Source organism: Podarcis bocagei (assembly GCF_964188305.1).
Source record: "Podarcis bocagei genome assembly, chromosome: 5".
Lineage (NCBI taxonomy): Eukaryota > Metazoa > Chordata > Lepidosauria > Squamata > Lacertidae > Podarcis > Podarcis bocagei.
This window is the reverse complement of record NC_138129.1, coordinates 12,911,563-12,931,084: the sequence shown is the minus strand read 5'-3', so window position 1 is coordinate 12,931,084 and position 19,522 is coordinate 12,911,563. Positions and strand designations below refer to the sequence as shown.

The window sequence follows — 19,522 nt, the reverse complement described above, 5'->3', positions numbered from 1 at the left end:
CAAGAACCTCGAGGAAGCGCGCCTTCGAATGATGCCCCTTGCAACCCCGCAGGCGCTTCCTCGGGAGTAAGACCCGCGGAACTTCCTTCTGCCTGCGCCAGCGGGAGAGTTGGAGCTGGGGCAAGTCCTTACTAAGTGGATCCTGGGAATCAGCACCCAACCTCTGCTGACTCCCGAGTAAGCCCGTCCCGGAGAGCGCAGGATTCCCTCCCGAGCCTTTTTTTTGTGTGGGTGCGCGCTGGGCTGGCCAGCCGGCAAGCGCGCGCGCTCCCCTTCTGGCTGCTGCTGCTGCAGCCGCGGCTGCTCCTTTAAGGGCGCCCGCCTGCCCCTCCGCGCCGTATGGGCCGGGCTTGGAGGCGGGGACTCGCTCGAGCAGCACCGAGAGCGCTTCACCTGCAGTTCAGAGCGGCGGCGAGGAATTGAGCGCGGCAAGGCAGGCGGAGGAAGAGGAGCAGAAGCAGCAGCGGCGACGGCGGCTGCGAAGAGTTGGCGGCTCGGAGGCGCCGCGGGATAACCAGGCAGCGCCGGGCGGAGCAGGCAGGTCGCGCGCTGGGGGTTGCCCTGCCCGGGCTGAGCGCGGTGGAAGCGGCGGCAGGAGGCGGCGGACGAGCCCGGCTCGGGACCCGCGGAGATGCCCCTGGGCTCGAAGATGCTACTTCTCTTGTTCTTTTGCTGCGGGGGCTCGGCCCGGGTAAGTTGCAGCAGCAGCAGCTCCCGCCTGGAGAGGGATGGGGCGCTGCCGGAGGGAGACGACGACGAGGAGGAGGAGGGGTGGGGGGTGGGTGGGAAGGGGACCGTGCTGGGTTCCGGGGCTTGGAAGCTCGCCTGGAAGGAGCCACGAGAGTACCGCTTTCCTTGCAATTCCTCTCTCTTTCCGCACATCATTAACTGCACGCTTGGAGATGGCTGGGTTATAGCTCTGCTTATGTATGTGTTGGGGAAAGGGGTTCCCCTTTATTTCTGCATGCGGCTTGAGCGCCCCCCCCCTTCTCCAGATGCCTTGTGCAATAGAGGTTTCTCGTGAATGTGTGTGTGTGGCGGGGGGGGGGTAGAGGAAGAGCTCCTGCAAAAGCTCCACCGTACAGCACTTACACACACACACACACACTGCACCGCCCCGCCGCTAAGCGCTCTCCCTTTTCCTTTTTTTGTTGTTTTTTTTTTGCAGAGTATGTGCAACAATGTTAGCCTGTGTGTGTCTCCCCGCTGAGCCCCCCTCCGCTCCACTTTCTCCCCTCTATCAATTCATAGACAACTGGCAGACGAAAATCCAGAGGAGGAGGAGGAGGAAGGATTGAGCAAAGGAGGGGGGGCGGCGGCGGTAGTGCTAGGGAAAGCTGGATGGTCGTTTTGCTAAATGCAAAGCGACTTAACGGGCGGAAATGTGTCTCTTTGCCGTAGCCGGGAATAGAGACCTGGGCTGGTAGACAACCGCGCGGATAGAGCATCCCAAGTTGTTTTTAGCTGGCGATGAGATCCAAACGGGGGAAAAAGAAAGAAAGCCAGCACCGCTGAAAGGAGCATATAATTATATCTGCATATTAGAGATCGGTTATTATTTTTTAAAAAGCTTTGCTTTGTTAGGATCCTCCCAGAACTTCAGAATGCATCTTGCCCTCGTGTGCTTAACCCACGTGGCGTGGCTGAAGTCTTGGGTGTTGCGGTTTATCAACAGACGCTGTATAGAGAACTGGAGCACTCGGAGGACCCAGGCAAATCGAGACCGGCTTAAGGGTGGTTGTGTGGGTGTGGGACTCTTGAGCCTCACCTCTGCTATTAAAAATGCTTTTTAATAGCATTTTTTTCAAGAGCAGAAGTTGTGCATCTTTCAACCCGACACACCCATGGTTGAGGCTAATACGGATCTGTGCAGGGAGTCCTGCTATGCACCTGATAAAACTACTCATAACATAAAAATTGGGAAGTCCCCACCTTTCCCCCAAAATAGGTATTCCCTAGAGAAACTTGCTTTAATAGCTTTTAGGGGAATAACAGACTTTTACTTGACTGCAAATGTGTATTAACGCAGCTCAGAATCTGGGTTGGCAGCTCTAACTTGCTTCCAAATATCCTGGTGTGCTGTATGTATTTTAAGGGAATATTTACCATGCGGTCTGCCACGGAGCCTTTTAAAACGAAAGGATAGGGATGCATAATGCTGAAATACTTTTTTTGTGGGAGGGATATTAGGTGCCATGCTCCCTTTCTGCTTTTTGATTATTCCTATATTTTGTCTCTTTCTAAATTTTAAGATGATTTCAGAAGGACACCCACGGCTGCCAAATCAGCCTGATTCTCAAAACCATTTTTGAGTTAAAATTGATCAGATTGCAATTTCTCTTCCTTTCCAGGCTGATATGGAAAGCCCTCTAGAGTCTTATTATCATTAAGCACATTTCCAGTACTGGAGATCTGACTGACAATGGACACGATCTGTTGGGAAGTTCTCCTGCATAAATCTGCCTACAGCAGTGTGCCATTCATTGCTTGGACAGGAGAGCTTCCTGGCAAATGGCACCCCAATAATGGCTCTTGTTTGGGACCTCCTTTCCCAAGACAAATTGAGGCACTTTATTTGTAACCCTGGAGAGAGGGAGAACTTGATTGGGGGTGGGGAGAGAGAGAATAGTGTCCTAATTAAAAACCCATCAAGGGAAAGCCGCTTTGTAAGGCTTGGCTGTGTAACCCTACCACCGACTCTCTGCTGCAGTGGCCCCACTGCTAGGCCCATTGTAATAAGTGGGTGATTGGAAATCCAAAGCCTATTATCTACTGTCAGACTCTGAAATGCTTCTGAATTGTAGATCTTGCCAGGAGACTGCCGGAGTGCACAGCCGAGTCCCTCTCATGCACTTTCCAGAGATGGTAGCTGGCATTTCTCTCCCAAGCGTGATTTCTCGCCGATATTACATTGGCTTACTTTTTGCTTAGTAAGCTCCTCTGCAAGCCAGGAGACAGACTCTCTGTTCTCTTCGCCCCTTCTCTCCCTCTCTCATCCACATGCCGTGTGGCTTTCTTTCAGTCCACCGTTATTTAAAAAGCCACCTCAGCTTAGCCTGCTTCTTTCTGCTACATATTAAGTCCTCAAAGCGCCTAATTTTTCCAGTGATCATGGGGTTGGCCTGGCTTGCTCCCCCCCCACACTCTCTATAGGGTTTAGACCACTTGGTTTTGTCATCAGCATGTACCTTTAATCTGTTTGGGAGAGTCCCTAGAAAAATCTTGCCTGGGGTAGTAGAAAAACAGGGGTGAAACCCCACCACCACCACCTTCCCAACCTCATTTGCTATATAGGAATTTGTTTACAAATCACCAGCTAACAAGCCATTCAGCTTCTGTGCCTGCATGTTGGCTGGAGTCTGATTGAGCACATAGATCTGGAAAGCCTAGGCACAAGGAAAATTGATTCTCCCCTCCAAGGCTTGGGCTTGAAACTAGCCTTTTTCTACGACGATTCGCTCCAGTGTGCAGCTGGAAACAAATCTCTGTCCCTAAAGGGAGGAAGTTACATGGCATAAGCTATGGATGTAGCATGCAGGTTAGGGTGTCTAGGTGATGCTCCTAAATTGCCTCGCTGGGGGTGGTCAGGGACAGGCAGAGGGACTGTGCATATTTCTGTTTCTCTGGGTTACCCTGTGATCCTTTCAGGATTTTGCTTTGCGTTCCAGCTAGGGATGCTTGCATGTGTACACTCGCTTCCTCCCTCTCCCTCCGCCTGCCTGCCAGGTGGTGATTGCTCAGCAGTTCTGCATTGATTTGTTAAGGGAGGTACAGGCTGGGTATATATGCAGACTTAACAGCATCCTGCTGTAGCTTTAACAGTAACTCTCCAGATCCCGATTGTCCAATGACTAGGGCCAAAGATGGTGATCAGATGGGTTTCTTAAACCTGGGGGGGGGGTGCTTCTGGCATGCGAGTCCTCAGCCTTGCCAGCCACGGCTTGATTTGTATTGATCTGAGATGTGAGGGGTGCCTGTAATCCAACTGGGGAGATTTATTGCTGTGTGCATCACTCAAGCCTCCACCATTCCCAGCAACCTTGCTGAATAATACCCCCCCCCCCAAGTCATCTCTCCAGCAAAAGGCTACTGCTATTTTCTGACTGGTGTTTCATTTTCCCCACCCGGCTTGAAACATGTTATCAGTGTGAGACTTGATGAACGCTGTTTCTGTTGCTCAGACTTGCCTGTTTGCAGACACTTGCGCACGGGCTGTGAAACCTCCCCCCAACCCTGGAGATTCCCACTAGAAACAACAATACAATTCACAGTGTTCTGTTGCTCTTGTTTTGGACTCTGCAGGCGCCCAATGGGGATCTTACAGTCAGACCCACTTGCAAGCCAGGCTTCTCGGAAGATGATTACACAGCGCTGGTTTCCCAAAACATCATGGAAGGGCAGAAGTTACTCAAAGGTAGGAAGTATAAACTGGGAATGCAGTGGGATAGGTTAAGGAACACTTGTCCCAGTGGAGAGGAAACAGCTGACAGATGTGAAAAGCAGGGACCCCAGACTCAAATGTTTCATCAGCAAAATGAATGGTGAATTGTGGACTTGTGCATTGGTGAGACGAAGACCACATTCTTCTGTTGCATATTGTGTGGCTTGAGTGAAAGAAATGTCAGAGTAGTGTGGCACACCAGCCCTTACTTCATGGATTTGGTTTGTTTTTTAACCTCTGCCTGCTGTTGGCAGAAGTATCTGTACCTGTGTCATATTTTGTTAAAAAATATTGTGGGTGTGCACACCTCTGTACAGAGCATCCTTGCATTAGAGATGTGAAGATCTTTAAACCATCCTTTGCTTGCAATGCTTGATAAAGCAGACATTGTTGTTGGATTATGTGGTAAACAAGCCCACAGACATTCTGTTCTCAAATGTGGCATTCATGTTCATTACTGTCCCACTGACAACATGAAAACACAGCCAGTGAGAAAGTACCAATTAGCTTTACAGTAATTGCAGGATTATAACTGGTGTGTGTGTGTGTGTGTGTGTGTGTGTGACGAGAAACTCTTAAAACAGCTTCATAATCCGAAGGAAAATAGCTTATTTGTGAGCATTGTTCCTTTTCCTTTTTGTCCCCTTCCCCTGCCTCTGCCTTTTAAAGTTATTACAATAATTAAACTTTCCTATTTGTGTGGCACAGGAAATGTAGCCTTTAGTTGAGTCCTGTGAGAATCTTAAAAGCCAAACTGGAACACTTCTCTGTACTTCCCTTCCTAATTGCTAATAGGCGCTGTAGATGTCACGTTGCCGCTTCTGCAGTGCCAATCTGATATGGCAGGGAGATGTTGCTGAAGGAAGAGAAGTGAGTTTTGGAGTAAGCAAGAGATGGCAAACACTTTAGCAAAGGAGGCCAACGAAGCTCAATTTGCGATGGGCTGTTTTTGTTTCCTTGAGGGTCTGTTGTAATGAGACAGCAAAATGGCACACTGAAACCCAAGAACGTTGTTCTGAATGGTTTCTTTCTGCTTCCAAACCCTTTTATTTTCTGCAAAGATTTCATTCCTCCTGTCTTTCGTGTCCAGAAAGAGGAGACTGATTATGGTTGTACAGTGTTACATGCATTGCTTTGTGTGTGTGTGTGTGTGTGTGTGTGTGCGCGCGTCTTGCTCTAGAAACTGGCATGGCTGTATTGTAAGAGGACTGTCTGGTAAGTCATGAGTCATTTTTTAAAAATCCTATCTCAGAGGAGTAATTATATTCTGAGAAATATAAATAATATCGTGAGGAAACATCCTATGTGAACCTGAGAAAACAGCTCAAAATCTTAGGTATGTGCAATTTTATTTAAGGACCTGGCTAGGGACCTGGAAGTTTCTCCAGGCTAGGATTACTGAGATGCCGTATGCTAACAAGTGCAGCTATACATTGCAAAATACTTTCTGGTTTTTTTTTATTTCTACCATTTTAATTATTAAATGTAGCAGTTGATACTGAGTTGATTATTTTGGGGCATTGCCCCCTCCCCAAATATCCTGCCACCACTTAATTTTAACTATTATTACATTTATATCCCACACATAGCTGTTTCCCTTTCTAAAAGGGAAATTCCCTTATTCCGAATAGGATTCCTCGCAAGAAAAGGGAAAAGTTGACAGCTGTGATCCCACATTTCCTCCAAGGGGTTTAAAGTGACACACATGGTTCCCTCTCTTCTCATTTTACAACCCCCCTATGAGGTTGGCTAGGCTTGGGAGATGGTGCATTGCTGAAACCTTCTTGATCCATTGTTTCCTTGAGTAGCTAGTATCTAGCTGCTGCTGCTGCTGCTGCTGCACCCTCCCCAATTCTTTGTCTCCTGGCTACTCTTTTTCTCCTGCTTTCCGACTAGTCGGGTACCATTACTGGGATGGGATGATGATGCATAGCTACATAGCCAATCAACTCTGATGCCACTGAGGGCAAGCAAAGTTGGCTGGAGTGCAAGGGAGGGCCACATGAGCGGACAACCATTTTTGCCAGAAGCGTCCCCCCAGTCCACACAATTCCTGTGTAACTTGACACTGGCAGAAAGGGGCGAGCCAGTGTTTTGCCGGTTATGTGGACAATAAGCAGTCTAAAGCTCAGTATGTCCTCAAGTGTTGGATTCTAACCCTACTGGGAGCTCAGAAAGGAATGGAGGAAGGCCATGGGCTGTGAAAGGCTTCATTTCCTCAGGCTGGAGGTGAAGTGGGAGAGGAATATGGGCCTTCATCCAAGGATACAGCAGATGTTGGCTGCACAATGCATCTGCTGCTGACTCCTTTAGAAAGGTATATGAGTTCTGAACTTCTTTATTGCTTGACCATAATTTGCAGCTGAGGGTGCACCTTTGCCACTTCAGTCTTATAACCCTTTTATTACACCCTGGGCTTTCAATCCGTTTTGTGCCTTTGCCTTACGTTCAGAGGTCCATTTTAATTTGTTCCCCTCTCTGAACTTGGAATTAATGAACAAAGTTTGAGCTGTTTCGGATTTAACTGACTCGATCCAAGCACTCTGGAGGATGAATTAATGCTGGGTTTGTACGATCAGAGGCAGCAGCAGAAGGGAGCTTCTCAGTTGGCCTGGTGGCTATTCCAGTGTGGTGTAGTGGTTAAGAGTGGTAGACTCGTAATCTGGGGAACTGGGTTCGCTTCCCCGCTCCTCCACATGCAGCTGCTGGGTGACCTTGGGCTAGTCACACTTCTCTGAAGTCTCTCAGCCTCACTCACCTCACAGAGTGTTTGTTGTGGAAGGGAAAAGGAGATTGTTAGCCGCTTTCAGACTCCTCCGGGTAGTGATAAAGCGGGATATCAAATCCAAACTCTTCTTCTTCTCTTCTTCTTCCAGTCGTCCACCACCTGCCTGCAGGTTGATCATTGACTGACTGACAACATGAAGGGTGTGTGGGGAGGGAATAACACATGAAGCTGTCCTATACTGACTTAGGCTATGGTTATTTCCATGTCTGCTTAGGTGTCCAATTGGATTCAGTGGGGCTTACTTCCAGGAGATAGCTCAGTTGGTAGAGCAGGAGACTTTTAATCTCAGGGTTAACGGTTTGAGCCCCACCTTGAGCAAAAGATTCCTGCATTGCAGGGAGTTACTAGATGACCCCCTTGTCCCTTCCATCTCCACAATTCTGTAATTGTAAAGTGAGATGGGGACTGTAAGCTTAGATGATTAGCCTCTCTAGCTCAGGAATAGGGATTCTGTAGCTCACCAGAAGTTGGTGGATTCTATCCGCCCTTAGCCCCAGGCAGCATAGCCATTGATGAAGGGAGTTCTAAGTCAAATATCTAGATAGCCACAGGTTCTCCATCCCTGATCTAGCCCACTCTCAGGCCAGGGTCTTATTCTGCTCTCTTTAAATGGAGACTAGTCTGGATTTGGGTCTGTCTGTATGCAAAGCACTTGCTACACCATTGAGCTAAATCTTCCAAATTGTAAAGTGTTCCTTGCTCAGTTCAGGTGAAGTGGGTCTTCTTTGCAGCAGGTAACCAGACAAGTGGCTTCGCACATACTTTGAGTTAACATTGTATCCATGATCCAATGGGATCATTGTGGTTTGTATGCATTTGCTCCCAGGCTGCTTCTTCCCCTTGTTTTGCTATCTTTCTCTGACTGACAGTGTTTTTCCTAATGTTTATCTTGCCTCTTCATCTTTGCAGACAATGTAATTGGCCTGTTTTTTTGGAAGGGGATTTATGACAATTGGGTGTTTGATGCATTGTGTTGTGTTGTTGCTGGCTGGACAATAGAGATGGAACAGAAGGTCTGGGGAAGGCAGTTCAAAGGCAGTGCCAGCTGAGGCTGCAGAGAAGCTGCCATGTAATTATAACATCAGCTGATTGTGATCTTTAAATAAATAGAAAATTATATCACAATAAGCCATTTAAGCACTTCCTGTGAATGAGCAATTTCCATCAATGATTGTTTCTCCTGATCATGTTGAAACTCCCTTGAGTTGATGCTGGGAGTAGATTATGAGTCTTCAGAGGGTTTGTTTCCAGAGCAGCAACCATGCTAGTCTGCTGCCACAAAATCGACCCTCTTGTGGTATCCTAAACTTTCATGAACTTACTTCATCAGATGCTGAGGATCTTGTGCATGTCTCTATGGTATTACTGGGCAGGGCTTTTACTTTCATGGCCATTTCCCACTCTGAGTTTTTGCCCCAGGGTGCTTTAGTGGGATATGTTAAATGTATTCAAATTTCATTCAGTCAATGAAAAGTTCCAGTGATTTCTGTCTGAATTCGTATCAAGAGAAGTGGTTTCTGGGGAGATTTATTTTTAAAGGGGATTTTTTTATTTTATTTTGTCAGAGGGCAAGCTAGCTATTTATTACAAAAAAATCTTCTTGCTGGCATCCCAAGGAAGAAACCAAAAATCATTGAAATACTTGAAACAGCTAAGCAAGCAAGCAAGCAAGCAAAAACCAAAAAAACAAAAAACTAGCATCTTTATTTGAAAAACAAGCAAACATTGGAAAACATGCTTTAACTTTGTGCCTAAGCAAAAGCAAGCAGAGAGGGTCTTTGTGGGTCTCTTTCAGGATGTTTTTCAAACACTGTTGTGCCACTTAACTGCTTCAGCTCTCTTGTAACCTGATTTCAGAGAAGGCATTTTGTGACACTAGGAGCAAGCAGTTGCCAGTTGTCCTTAAGACAGCATGGTTTTGTTAGAGAATCTTCCTCTGTTTCAAAGGCAAAGTGGTCCAGTGGCCCAATCAGGACATAGATGCCTGGAAACGATGCCTTATGAGGAACGGCTAAGGGAGCTGGGCATGTTTAGCCTGGAGAAGAGGAGGTTAAGGGGTGATATGATAGCCATGTTCAAATATATAAAAGGATGTCACATAGAGGAGGGAGAAAGGTTGTTTTCTGCTGCTCCAGAGAAGCGGACACGGAGCAATGGATCCAAACTACAAGAAAGAAGATTCCACCTAAACATTAGGAAGAACTTCCTGACAGTAAGAGCTGTTCGACAGTGGAATTTGCTGCCAAGGAGTGTGGTGGAGTCTCCTACTTTGGAGGTGTTTAAGCAGAGGCTTGACAACCATATGTCAGGAGTGCTCTGATGGTGTTTCCTGCTTGGCAGGGGGCTGGACTCGATGGCCCTTGTGGTCTCTTCCAACTCTATGATTCTGTGATTCTATGTATCGTGCCCCATGCCTCTTGAATTCAACAACAGGATGAAGCATCCTATGGACAGGCCACACCTCGTGGTCTCGTCTGAGTTTCTTCCTTTTGGATATTTTCTAGCATTTCAGAGCTAACATAGAGCTTACACACGAGCCTTGATAAATGGCGAATAAGCAGATGACTAACACTTTGGATAGCAAGCTGAGGTTGTGCAGGTCACCAGGTTTGCATCCAGAGTGGAGCCATTGAGATACCAGCAGAAAGTATTGTCCTGCTTGCAGGAACCCTGCGGTTTGCAGAAGCACCTAATACCTTCAAAAGCAGAAGCCAACCAGAAAAAATACCCACACACAACTTTTGGGGGGAGATGGTTATGCAGCAGAGAACTGGAAGTCCCTCTTATATTGAATAGGATATATAATGATATATCTACAATTTGATGATTCTAAGTGGCGTCACTTATATTGAATAGAAAGAATCACAAGATCTGCAACATAAATGTCGTACTGCACATGCAAGGGGGGAGGGAAACGAACCAGAGCAAGATGAGCAATATATCTGAGCATGATATAATAAATGGTGCAATAATGAGAATGGACACAATCCAGTGGGAAGATACCCAGGCAAGTCCCATTAAAATTAGCTTGAGCTGTGAAAGAGCCAGCTCTTCTACAGAGGATGGCCAAGAAAAAGAAAAGAACAACTTGCCAATAAGCTAATATAAGACTAGATAGCAGAAGGAAATTTCTCAAGAGTCCAGATTTTCTTGGTGCACGTAGACATCCAAAGCAGTTTGATAATATGGGCTGTCCTTGTTCTCCATAGTATGAATTCTCTCACTTCGTGAAAATCCTGTTGGTCATATTTGAAGCTTTCAGCTACAAACGCAGTGCTTGGATCTGATGCATTTGAGATCCATGGTTCTTTTGGCCTTTCCTTCAGAACGACTCTGTTGCTGGCTGAAGCTTAAAGTAATGTCGAAATGTCGCTGCAGCAGCCAGTAACAAGCTCCACTGAAGAGTGGTTACTATGCCCTTGCCAGGTAGTCCCATTCATTTCAGAAGGTCTTGACCTTGGAGAACTCTGACTGGACTATCCTCATTGTTTGCTTATGGAACATATTCTGCTAGTGGGAATAGAGTAGCAATTTTATCAATGGAACTCCTTGTGATTTATCTTTAAAAAGTAATTGTTTTGTTTGCCAATAGACGAGAAATCTGTTTTGCACCTTTTGGAATTCGTATGCTGAAATACATGTTGCTGTTTATCATTGTGAAACAAATATCTCTAATTTGTATAACAACTGGGATAAATCTGTTACTTTAAAAATACTCTCCCCCCACATACACATTCTCTTCCTTGCTTATGAATTGAGTTAATTATCCAAGGATACATTTCATTTTATTTCCTGACACTTTGTATAAATGCATTTCTTTTTCTTTCCATCCGTGTGACGTTACCTCTGTTTTTCCTATGTGGCTGGGAGGTGACGATCAGAAAGTTTTGCTTGCATTTCAACTAAACTATGGTCTGTACCTGGTTAGACCTTTCCATGGTTTTGTGAAGTAAGCCAGCATCAGCAACCATGGTTTGCCTTGTTTCTTTTAAACATAAGTCCAACCGGAGCCTTTTCTGGGTTTCTAGTATCAGAAGACTACCGTATTTTTCACTCTATAAGACGCACCAGACCACAAGACACACCTAGTTTTTGGAGGAGGAAAAAAATAAAAAATATATTCAGAATCTCAGAAGCCAGAACAGCAAGAGGGATCAATGCGCAGTGAAAGCACCAATTCCACTTGCTGTTCTGGCTTCTGGGATAGCTGTGCAGCCTGCATTCGCTCCATAAGACGCACACACATTTCCCCTTACTTTTTAGGAGGGAAAAAGTGAGTCTTATACAGCAAAAAATACTGTAGTCCCTCATGGAAACAGGATGACCACTGTGATTCAATGTGGTAGTGCTTTTGTTCTTAGGCTAAAAAGCTCCAGGTCTCCAAGCAGGTTTTGTATATGTGTTTATCAATTGGTACTTCTGCATGCTTGTTGCTCAATATCCTTTTTGTGTACATGACTCAAAGGGTCTAGATAGACTTTTCAAGTAGTATGGTTATTTGTTGTCCCTGACTTGGAATTTCGTGCGAAGCTCACATATTTGAAATGTCCCCACTCCTCTGGTGGTACAGTGAACTGCAAGTTTACTACCAGAAATGTGACCACAAATATTTTTGTGGTGGGAAGGGAACAGAGCTCAGTGTCAGTGCGTTGGCCTTGCATGGAGTAGGTTCAAGGCTCAACAGCGGTCATCTCCAGTTTAGGAGGACCAGCTATCAGGTGATATAACCTGAGATTCTGGAATGCTGCTGGCAGTCAGAGTGCTTAGAAGACAGTTTCTTACATTCCTACGCAGGCATGGTGCTGAGTCCACAAAAGAACTACATGGGTATCAGTGTTTTAAGGGTAAATTTGAAGTTATCCCTTGAGATCAAAATTAGGACAGATGCCTCAGCTGCTGGTAGTTGCTACGGGAATAAGTGGCCTTTTTGGCTGCTTTTTCATCCTCCTCCTGAGAGCATAAGTGATGCCGGATGAGGCCAAAGGCTGATCTACACCAGTGCTTTGTTCTCACAGTGACCAACCAGATGTCCCTGGGAAGGCTGCAAGCAGGCTATTGAGCACACTAGCACTCTTCCCACCTGTGATTCCTAACAACTAGTATTCAGAGGCATACTGCTTCCCAGTAGGTGGCCGTCAATACCTCCCAGCTCCCTGCCCGCACCACTTAGTGGAACTCTCTGCAGAAATTGTGCTGACTTCATAGATAAGGAGGGGCAGGGATGGAGGACATTGCTGTGTGATGAGCAGGTTCTTTGTGATCTGCCTGAAGGGGTTAGAAAACATAACACTGGGATGCCAGTCTCTGAGGGGAGTGTAATGGCTGCATGACCTCTGATATTTATCTTGGGCTCAAAAGATTGGGATAACTCAATGGAAGGAAGGTAGCTCTGTTGGATGGTGGCTAACCTTTTAGCCCTCCATCTGTTGTTGGACTTGAGCTCCCATAACCCCCAGCCAAGCTGTAGTCCAGCAACATATGGAGGGACACATGTTAGCTACCCTTGCTTTAGAACCCCAAGGAAAGAGGCAGAATGAAGAAATACAATTGCAGTAGGTACTCATCTCGTTGCCACCATCAGCGCAGCAAGGAGGAAGTTGTGTCCTGATGTGCTGAGCTGTTTAGACAATGAGAGGAATACTTCACTTTGGCCCAATAAAAACAGACAAACTGAACTGGTGTGTGTATTTAAGAACATGAGAATAATTGGTGTTCAAAATTAGCCAGGCCCGTTTTGCTACTGGTCCAAGTGTGACTACATGGAGATTTCTGGGTGCCAGGTTGGTGACCCCAGGTTAAAAACTTCTGCTTTACTCCATGGTTAATTCCATTTCCAATTCTACTGTGTTTTTCTCCTCCTTGCATACTGGGACAAGTGAATTGTTGTAAGAGCAAGCTACAGTCGCGCAATGTAGTTGAGATCACAGAACCATAGAATTGGAGTGTTGGAGGGACATTTAGTCCAACCCCCCAGTGAATAGACATTCCGTTGTGGTGACCACAACCTAGATTCAAGGTGCCTTTTGGCGCTTAGCTTATATATCTTGAGTTTCTAACAGTGCAGTAGCCCAACATCCTGTTCTCATGGAAGCCAGGAAACCAGGAAGCAGGACTTGAGGACAAAAGCGTTCTGCCCTTCTGTGTTTTCCAGGAATTGGTGTTCAGAGGCATACTGCAACAGACACCAAAGGTAGGACAATATCCATCAGGCTTAGTAGCCATTGATAACCCCACCCCAAATGAAGTTGTCCAATTCTCTTCTAAAACCCATTCAAATTGTAAGAATTGTATACAACTGAAGGGGAAAGACAGTTTGGATTTCGTGTGAGAGGTGGCTTAAGGGGAGATATTGTGGGAATGTTAAGGAAGGTAGGAGAGGATATATTGTTTTGTTATTTTCCCTCCTCACTCATGCTTGTGAGTAAACAGCAGAGCGCGTTCCCGTTGCAACTTATTGGAAGCAAGCTGATGATTCGTTAGAATCCTTTAATTAAGCAATCCAGTCTGATTTGTCCAGTCTGGATTGTTCCTGGTAAGTTTCCCCTTTATTTCCCTCTTAAAATAATAACACAACACAGTCTTATTCAAAAGTAAGAATAAAGTTTTACTCACAATTCAGTTCACAGCAGTAATCCGAAGGCAGGCTTTATCTTGTGGTTACAGTGAAGTCTGGGCTACATCTCAGACTTGTGCTTGTCAGCTCCATCCTATGTGAAGGTTGAGCCATGCACTGTTTAAGAGCCAGGAGAGCAAGAGTCCAAGAATAAGAGAGCAGGAGTCGAAGATAAAGATGGTTGTGTGGCCAGCCCTTTTATCTGGTCAGCTATGGTCACGCCCATCTACCTGGTCACACACAGGAGGCGGAGGAAGCTCCAGAGAAGGTATGACAGGAAGTCCCCCCTGTCTGGAGCCACATTCCTCTGTGTGTCCATTCTAGGCAACAGGAAAAGGTTGTACTTGACTGCTCTAGTAATAATAGCCTGGAGAAGAGGAGGTTAAGGGGTGATATGATAGCCATGTTCAAATATATAAAAGGATGTCACATAGAGGAGGGAGAAAGGTTGTTTTCTGCTGCTCCAGAGAAGCGGACACGGAGCAATGGATCCAAACTACAAGAAAGAAGATTCCACCTAAACATTAGGAAGAACTTCCTGACAGTAAGAGCTGTTCGACAGTGGAATTTGCTGCCAAGGAGTGTGGTGGAGTCTCCTACTTTGGAGGTCTTTAAGCAGAGGCTTGACAACCATATGTCAGGAGTGCTCTGATGGTGTTTCCTGCTTGGCAGGGGGTTGGACTCGATGGCCCTTGTGGTCTCTTCCAACTCTATGATTCTATGATTCTATGAATATATCCCACAGATATCACAGGGTGAGAGGCTGTGAGAAGAGGGGTGAGCCCAGGTGAGATCTGGGAGGACACATCTTCCTACATAGGGGATGGAAGTTAAGCTATGAGGGAGGATCTCATAGTTTCTTTTTCTGGTTCTTTCTTCTCGTTATTTCCTGCCGATTAGCTTGTTTCTTTTCTTGTATTGTGAAAACTTCATTATTATTATTTTAAGGCATCCAAATCGGTGGCCGTCACTGTAGGAACAATTTCCTTAGTTTCAAAGATGTGCTGCGTTTAAATGGTTTGCCATTGTCTTGACAATTGCTTGTGCCTCCTTCTAGAAAGGAGATCTAAATCACATGCTTGGAACTTCTGATAATAAAGCAGATGTGACTCATTGTTGAGGTTCTCTTGTTTGGCGTGTGTGTGTGTGTGTTGGAACTGAATCAGCATTCCAGTGCTCAGCTGTGTGTCATTCTTCAGGTCCCTGGACTGGCATGACTCCTCCTTCCATTGCATCTAGATTAGAAAGGGGGGGGGGAGCCCAGGCTTCCTGGTTGGAATTCAGTTAAACAGATAATGACTACTTTGTAATTGAGTTATTCCAATGGAAATGGCTTAGCCTTAATTTGACAACAAAAGCTTTCACAGAGTCATTGTTTTATTATAAGTACGCCATAAGCTATTAACTACTACTTTGTGGTTCATCTTCTTTGCCTGACTCAGCTCTCTTAACATCCTCCAAAACATTGGGAATCCAGCAGGCACCCATTTGTTACACAGTAATTAACTTGTTTATGATGAATGGATGGAGGAAATGCCATGGCATTTTGCTTTATGTCTCACTGAAATAAAATAAAAAAAAACAGTGTTTGCATTCTCCCCAAATTCCATGCTAATTAGGCTTCAAATAGTTTTCCCCAATAGGGTAGCAAATCCAGCAGGTTGCAGACCACGGCACAGGCCACGTCTTAATGTGGACATACTTAGCTGAAACTGATTTGCAGAACTATTGGCGTTCTGTGTTGCTATTTTTTTGCCTTCTGTTACTTTTATTATTGCTCCGTTATTTGTTCGTTCCCTCGATATAGCACGCCGTCTTCTTTTTTTTGTTGTTTAGCAGGATAATAAACTTATGCTCATGATCACTGGTGCATGGAAATGTATGAAATAAGATGGTTAAAGCTGTTTTCTTTAGGCTAACATTGAACAGACGTCTATGTGCGTGTGTGTGTGTGGGAGAAATTCTGCATTGTAGCAGAGGACAATTACTTCGCTGGTATCTCTTTCTCTGCTTTGTTTAATTATTAATGTCAACTTAAACTGGTGAGAACAGCCTGCCGCAGGCTAGGGAGGGTGCTGGCTGGGAAGCGAAGAGAAAGGGAAAATGCGGTCGATGAAAGGTTGGGCGAAAGCGCCTGGTAATATTGGTGATGCAAGAGAAACGTGGAGGTCAGGGACTTGGAATGGTCATACACTGACTTTACAGTGGGGATTGAAATTTGGCAAAGGGGAGAGGGAATTTGTGGCTCTTCCTGGTTTAAGTGGTAAAAAAAGAAGTTTTTTTTAAAAAATAAACCCGGGTTGTGAAATATAAGTAAGAATTAATTTCAGGCTGACTCCTGTATTTAGACCGAAGCACGGTGCCTAGCGATGCTTGTTCGTCTTTTCGGTTTGGGTTTGTACCCAGATCACATCGCTGTAATTCCTGAACACCTGCCTTCCGTGCATTAAATAACATGATTAGCAGCTGTCACTTGTGGTTCTCTCAAGAGCTCCGAGAAGGGAGGTTGAGCAATTGAGAATGGAAGGTGGTATTTAATTATGCTGTCTCATTGTGTTTGCCAGCACCTGTTTTATGCTATTAACTGTTTAAAAACCTTGGTGGCTCTTGTCTCCCCATTTCCCCCATGCAGCTTTAAGAAAGTCACTTTGACTAGTTTGCTCATTGGTTAGCATTTCTTAGCCGGAGAACAGGGATGAAGGATGTTTCTCAGCCTGATGGCTACACTTACTCATGGAAAACCATCTGGGAACGATGTGTCCATAGCAGGTGGGTCTCCACATGGTGTTGGACTGAAATTCCCATCATCCCCAGGCAGTTTAGCCCATGAACAGGGAAAGGTGAGCGTTTCAGTCCTGCAACATCTGGCAACTCAAGGTTGAAGAATACCATTTTCATCCACTACAGAAGGCAGGTTCCTATGTTTGTCTTATCCCTATTATATGGTTACTGCTTAGATGACTCTGAAGGCCATGCCTGGAGATGTTTTTATCTCTCCAGACCATGGGTAGGCAACCTAAGACCCAAGGGCTGGATACGGCCCAATCACCTTCTAAATCTGGCCCGCGGAGGTCAGGGAATCAGTGTGTTTTTACATGAGTAGAATGTGTGCTTTTATTTAAAATGCATTTCTGGTTTATTTGTGGGGCATAGGAATTCATTCATTTTCTTCTTCTTCAAAATATAGTCCGGCCCCCACAAGGTCTGAGGGACAGTGGACTGGCCCCCTGCTGAAAGAGTTTGCTGACCCCTGCTGCAGACCATTCTAATCAGCATTCCAAATTTCCCGGGCACCAGGTGCATTTCTTACCTGGCTCTCAGCCACTTGAGACCAAGTGAAGATGCCTGGATGCTGGGATGGTGCCGGACAGCTCCACCATCTGGAGCTGCAGGCCTGGGAGTCCTTGGACCTTGACTGTGTTCACACACTAGCAACATACCCCACAGAATTCTAGCCATGATATTTTATCTGCACAATCAGAATGAATTTTGGAAACAAAAATTTGTATGGAAAAATTCAACTTTTGAGCTGTCTGGCCCCCAGATGGAAACTCAGTATTCTGTTTTGGCATCTGTAACCTGGATTTCAGGAGCCATTTGGTGCCTAGTAAAAGGTAAAGGGACCCCTGACCATTAGGTCCAGTCATGGCCGACTCCCAGAACAGCACACGGAAATGCCATTTACCTTCCCGCCGGAGCGGTACCTATTTATCTACTTGCACTTTGACGTGCTTTCTTTTTTAAAAAAAAAAAAAATATTGAGTTTTATTTAAGAAAAATACACAGATTACATTGTATTACAAATATATACATACAAAAAAGACTCCATCAAAAAGAAAAATAGAGAAGAAAAAGAAAAGAGAACGAAAAAGAAAAAAGACAAATAGAGTATATACAATTACAAATAACAGAACTTCCGTCCAACTCGGTCTTGGAATTACCTATTCTTATATTACTTCTGCAGTATTGGTAAAACGTTATATATCGATGATTTTAGTTATCGTCTACTGATAAATTATTTATTCCCTGGATGGTCTCAAAATAAATTAAAAAATTATTCCATTCGTCTTTATATTTAACTGTGTTGTTTTGTCTTATTTTTTGTGTTAGTCTCGCTAGTTCAATATATTGATATAGCCTCAATTGCCACTCTCCAACCGTAGGTAAGTCAGGGGTTTTCCATTTTTGTGCAATTTGGATCCTCGCCGCAGCCATGGCATATTGAACAAATGTTTGGTCTATTTTCTTTATTTCTTTACCAATCATACCTAAGAGAAACACCTCAGGGGTTTTGGGGAAATTATACTTCAAAATTTTTTTCAGTTCGTCATAAATTTGGTTCCAAAATTCCTTTACTACATCACAGGTCCACCAGATGTGGAAGAAGGTCCCAACCTTGTCTCTACATCTCCAGCAGGTATTATCAACAGTTTTATACATCTTTCCTAACTTTGCTGGGGTCAAGTACCAACGGTACATCATTTTCTCTAAATTTTCACGAAGGGCTACACAAGCTGTAAATTTTACACCTTTCGTCCAAAGTATCTGCCATTTGTTATAATCTATATTATGACCGAGGTCTTTCTCCCATTTTACCATCACTCCCTTCACCAGATCTTCTTTGGTATCCCATTCCAATAATTGTTTATACATTTTGGAGAGGAGTTTATCATTACTCTCCAGAATTTCCACCTGAAACCTCGATTTTTTTTCGTTCATCCCCAATCTCTTATGCTCACCCCATAAAGCATTAATCTGGTGGAAGTGAAGCCATTCTTTTATTTTGTCTTTCAACTCCTCATAGGGCTTCACCTTCCATCCTACTTCTGTCTTTACTAGAACGTCCTCATACGTACATCTTTCATCCGTCATGTTTAATTTTTTTATTTTAATGATGTCAGTTGGGGAGAGCCACCAAGGGATGCCTTTTTCAATCAGTTTTTTGTACCTCTTCCACACTTCTAGTAATGGGCCTCTGATTATGTGATTAGAAAAACCTCTATGGACCTCCCCTTTCTCTTGCCAAAGGTAGGCATGCCATCCGAATCTAATATTAAAACCCTCCAAATCTAAGAGATCTGTATTTCTGAGGGTGGCCCATTCCTTTAGCCAGCATATGCAGGCTGCTTCGTAGTATACCTGATATTCGGGACTGCAAATCCGCACCTTTCTCTTGAGTCTGTTAGGTATTTAAACTTTATTCTGGCTCTCTTCCCCTGCCAAATGAACTTGGTCAGGGTTTTTTTGCCAGTTCCTAAAGAGGGAGGTACCTTTAATTATCGGAATATTTTGAAACAAGAATAATAGTCTCGGAAGGATGCACATCTTGATTGCCGACATCCTCCCTGTCCATGAAAGTTTCAGTCTATGCCAGGTGTCTAAATCCTTTTTAATGTCCTGCCATACCTTATTATAATTGTCTTCAACCAGGTTTATATTTTTAGGTGAGAGCCAGATTCCCAAATATTTTACTTTATTCACAATTTTAATACCAATCTTTTCTTCCAATTGAGTTTTCTCCTGTTCAGTCATATTCTTTGTTAGAATTTTTGTTTTCTTCCTGTTTAATCTGAAACCCGACAGTCTGCCAAAGTCCTCCAGAAGTTCTACCACCCTGCTTGCACTGTCCGCTGGGTTCTCCACGGACAGAACCAGGTCGTCGGCGTAGGCCTTAAGCTTA

At 44.8% G+C, this 19,522-nt stretch overlaps 1 protein-coding gene across 6 annotated transcripts in view; it reads left to right on the top strand.

Annotated features, from left to right (window-relative positions):
- The first annotated feature begins 398 nt into the window (after positions 1-398).
- The window catches only part of CDH4 (cadherin 4), an 828,450-nt gene continuing 809,326 nt past the window's right edge, over positions 399-19,522 (top strand). For 4 of the 6 annotated variants that reach the window (XM_081196113.1, XM_081196112.1, XM_081196111.1 and 1 more), the window contains exons 1-2: positions 400-691; positions 4,303-4,414. In XM_081196113.1, the coding sequence (XP_081052239.1) occupies positions 632-691; positions 4,303-4,414 (172 nt within the window). In that variant the 5' untranslated portion in view covers positions 400-631. Of the gene's footprint in view, positions 692-4,302; positions 4,415-19,522 lie in introns of all 6 variants that reach the window. The other 2 variants (XM_081196108.1, XM_081196107.1) reach the window with 1 other exon arrangement.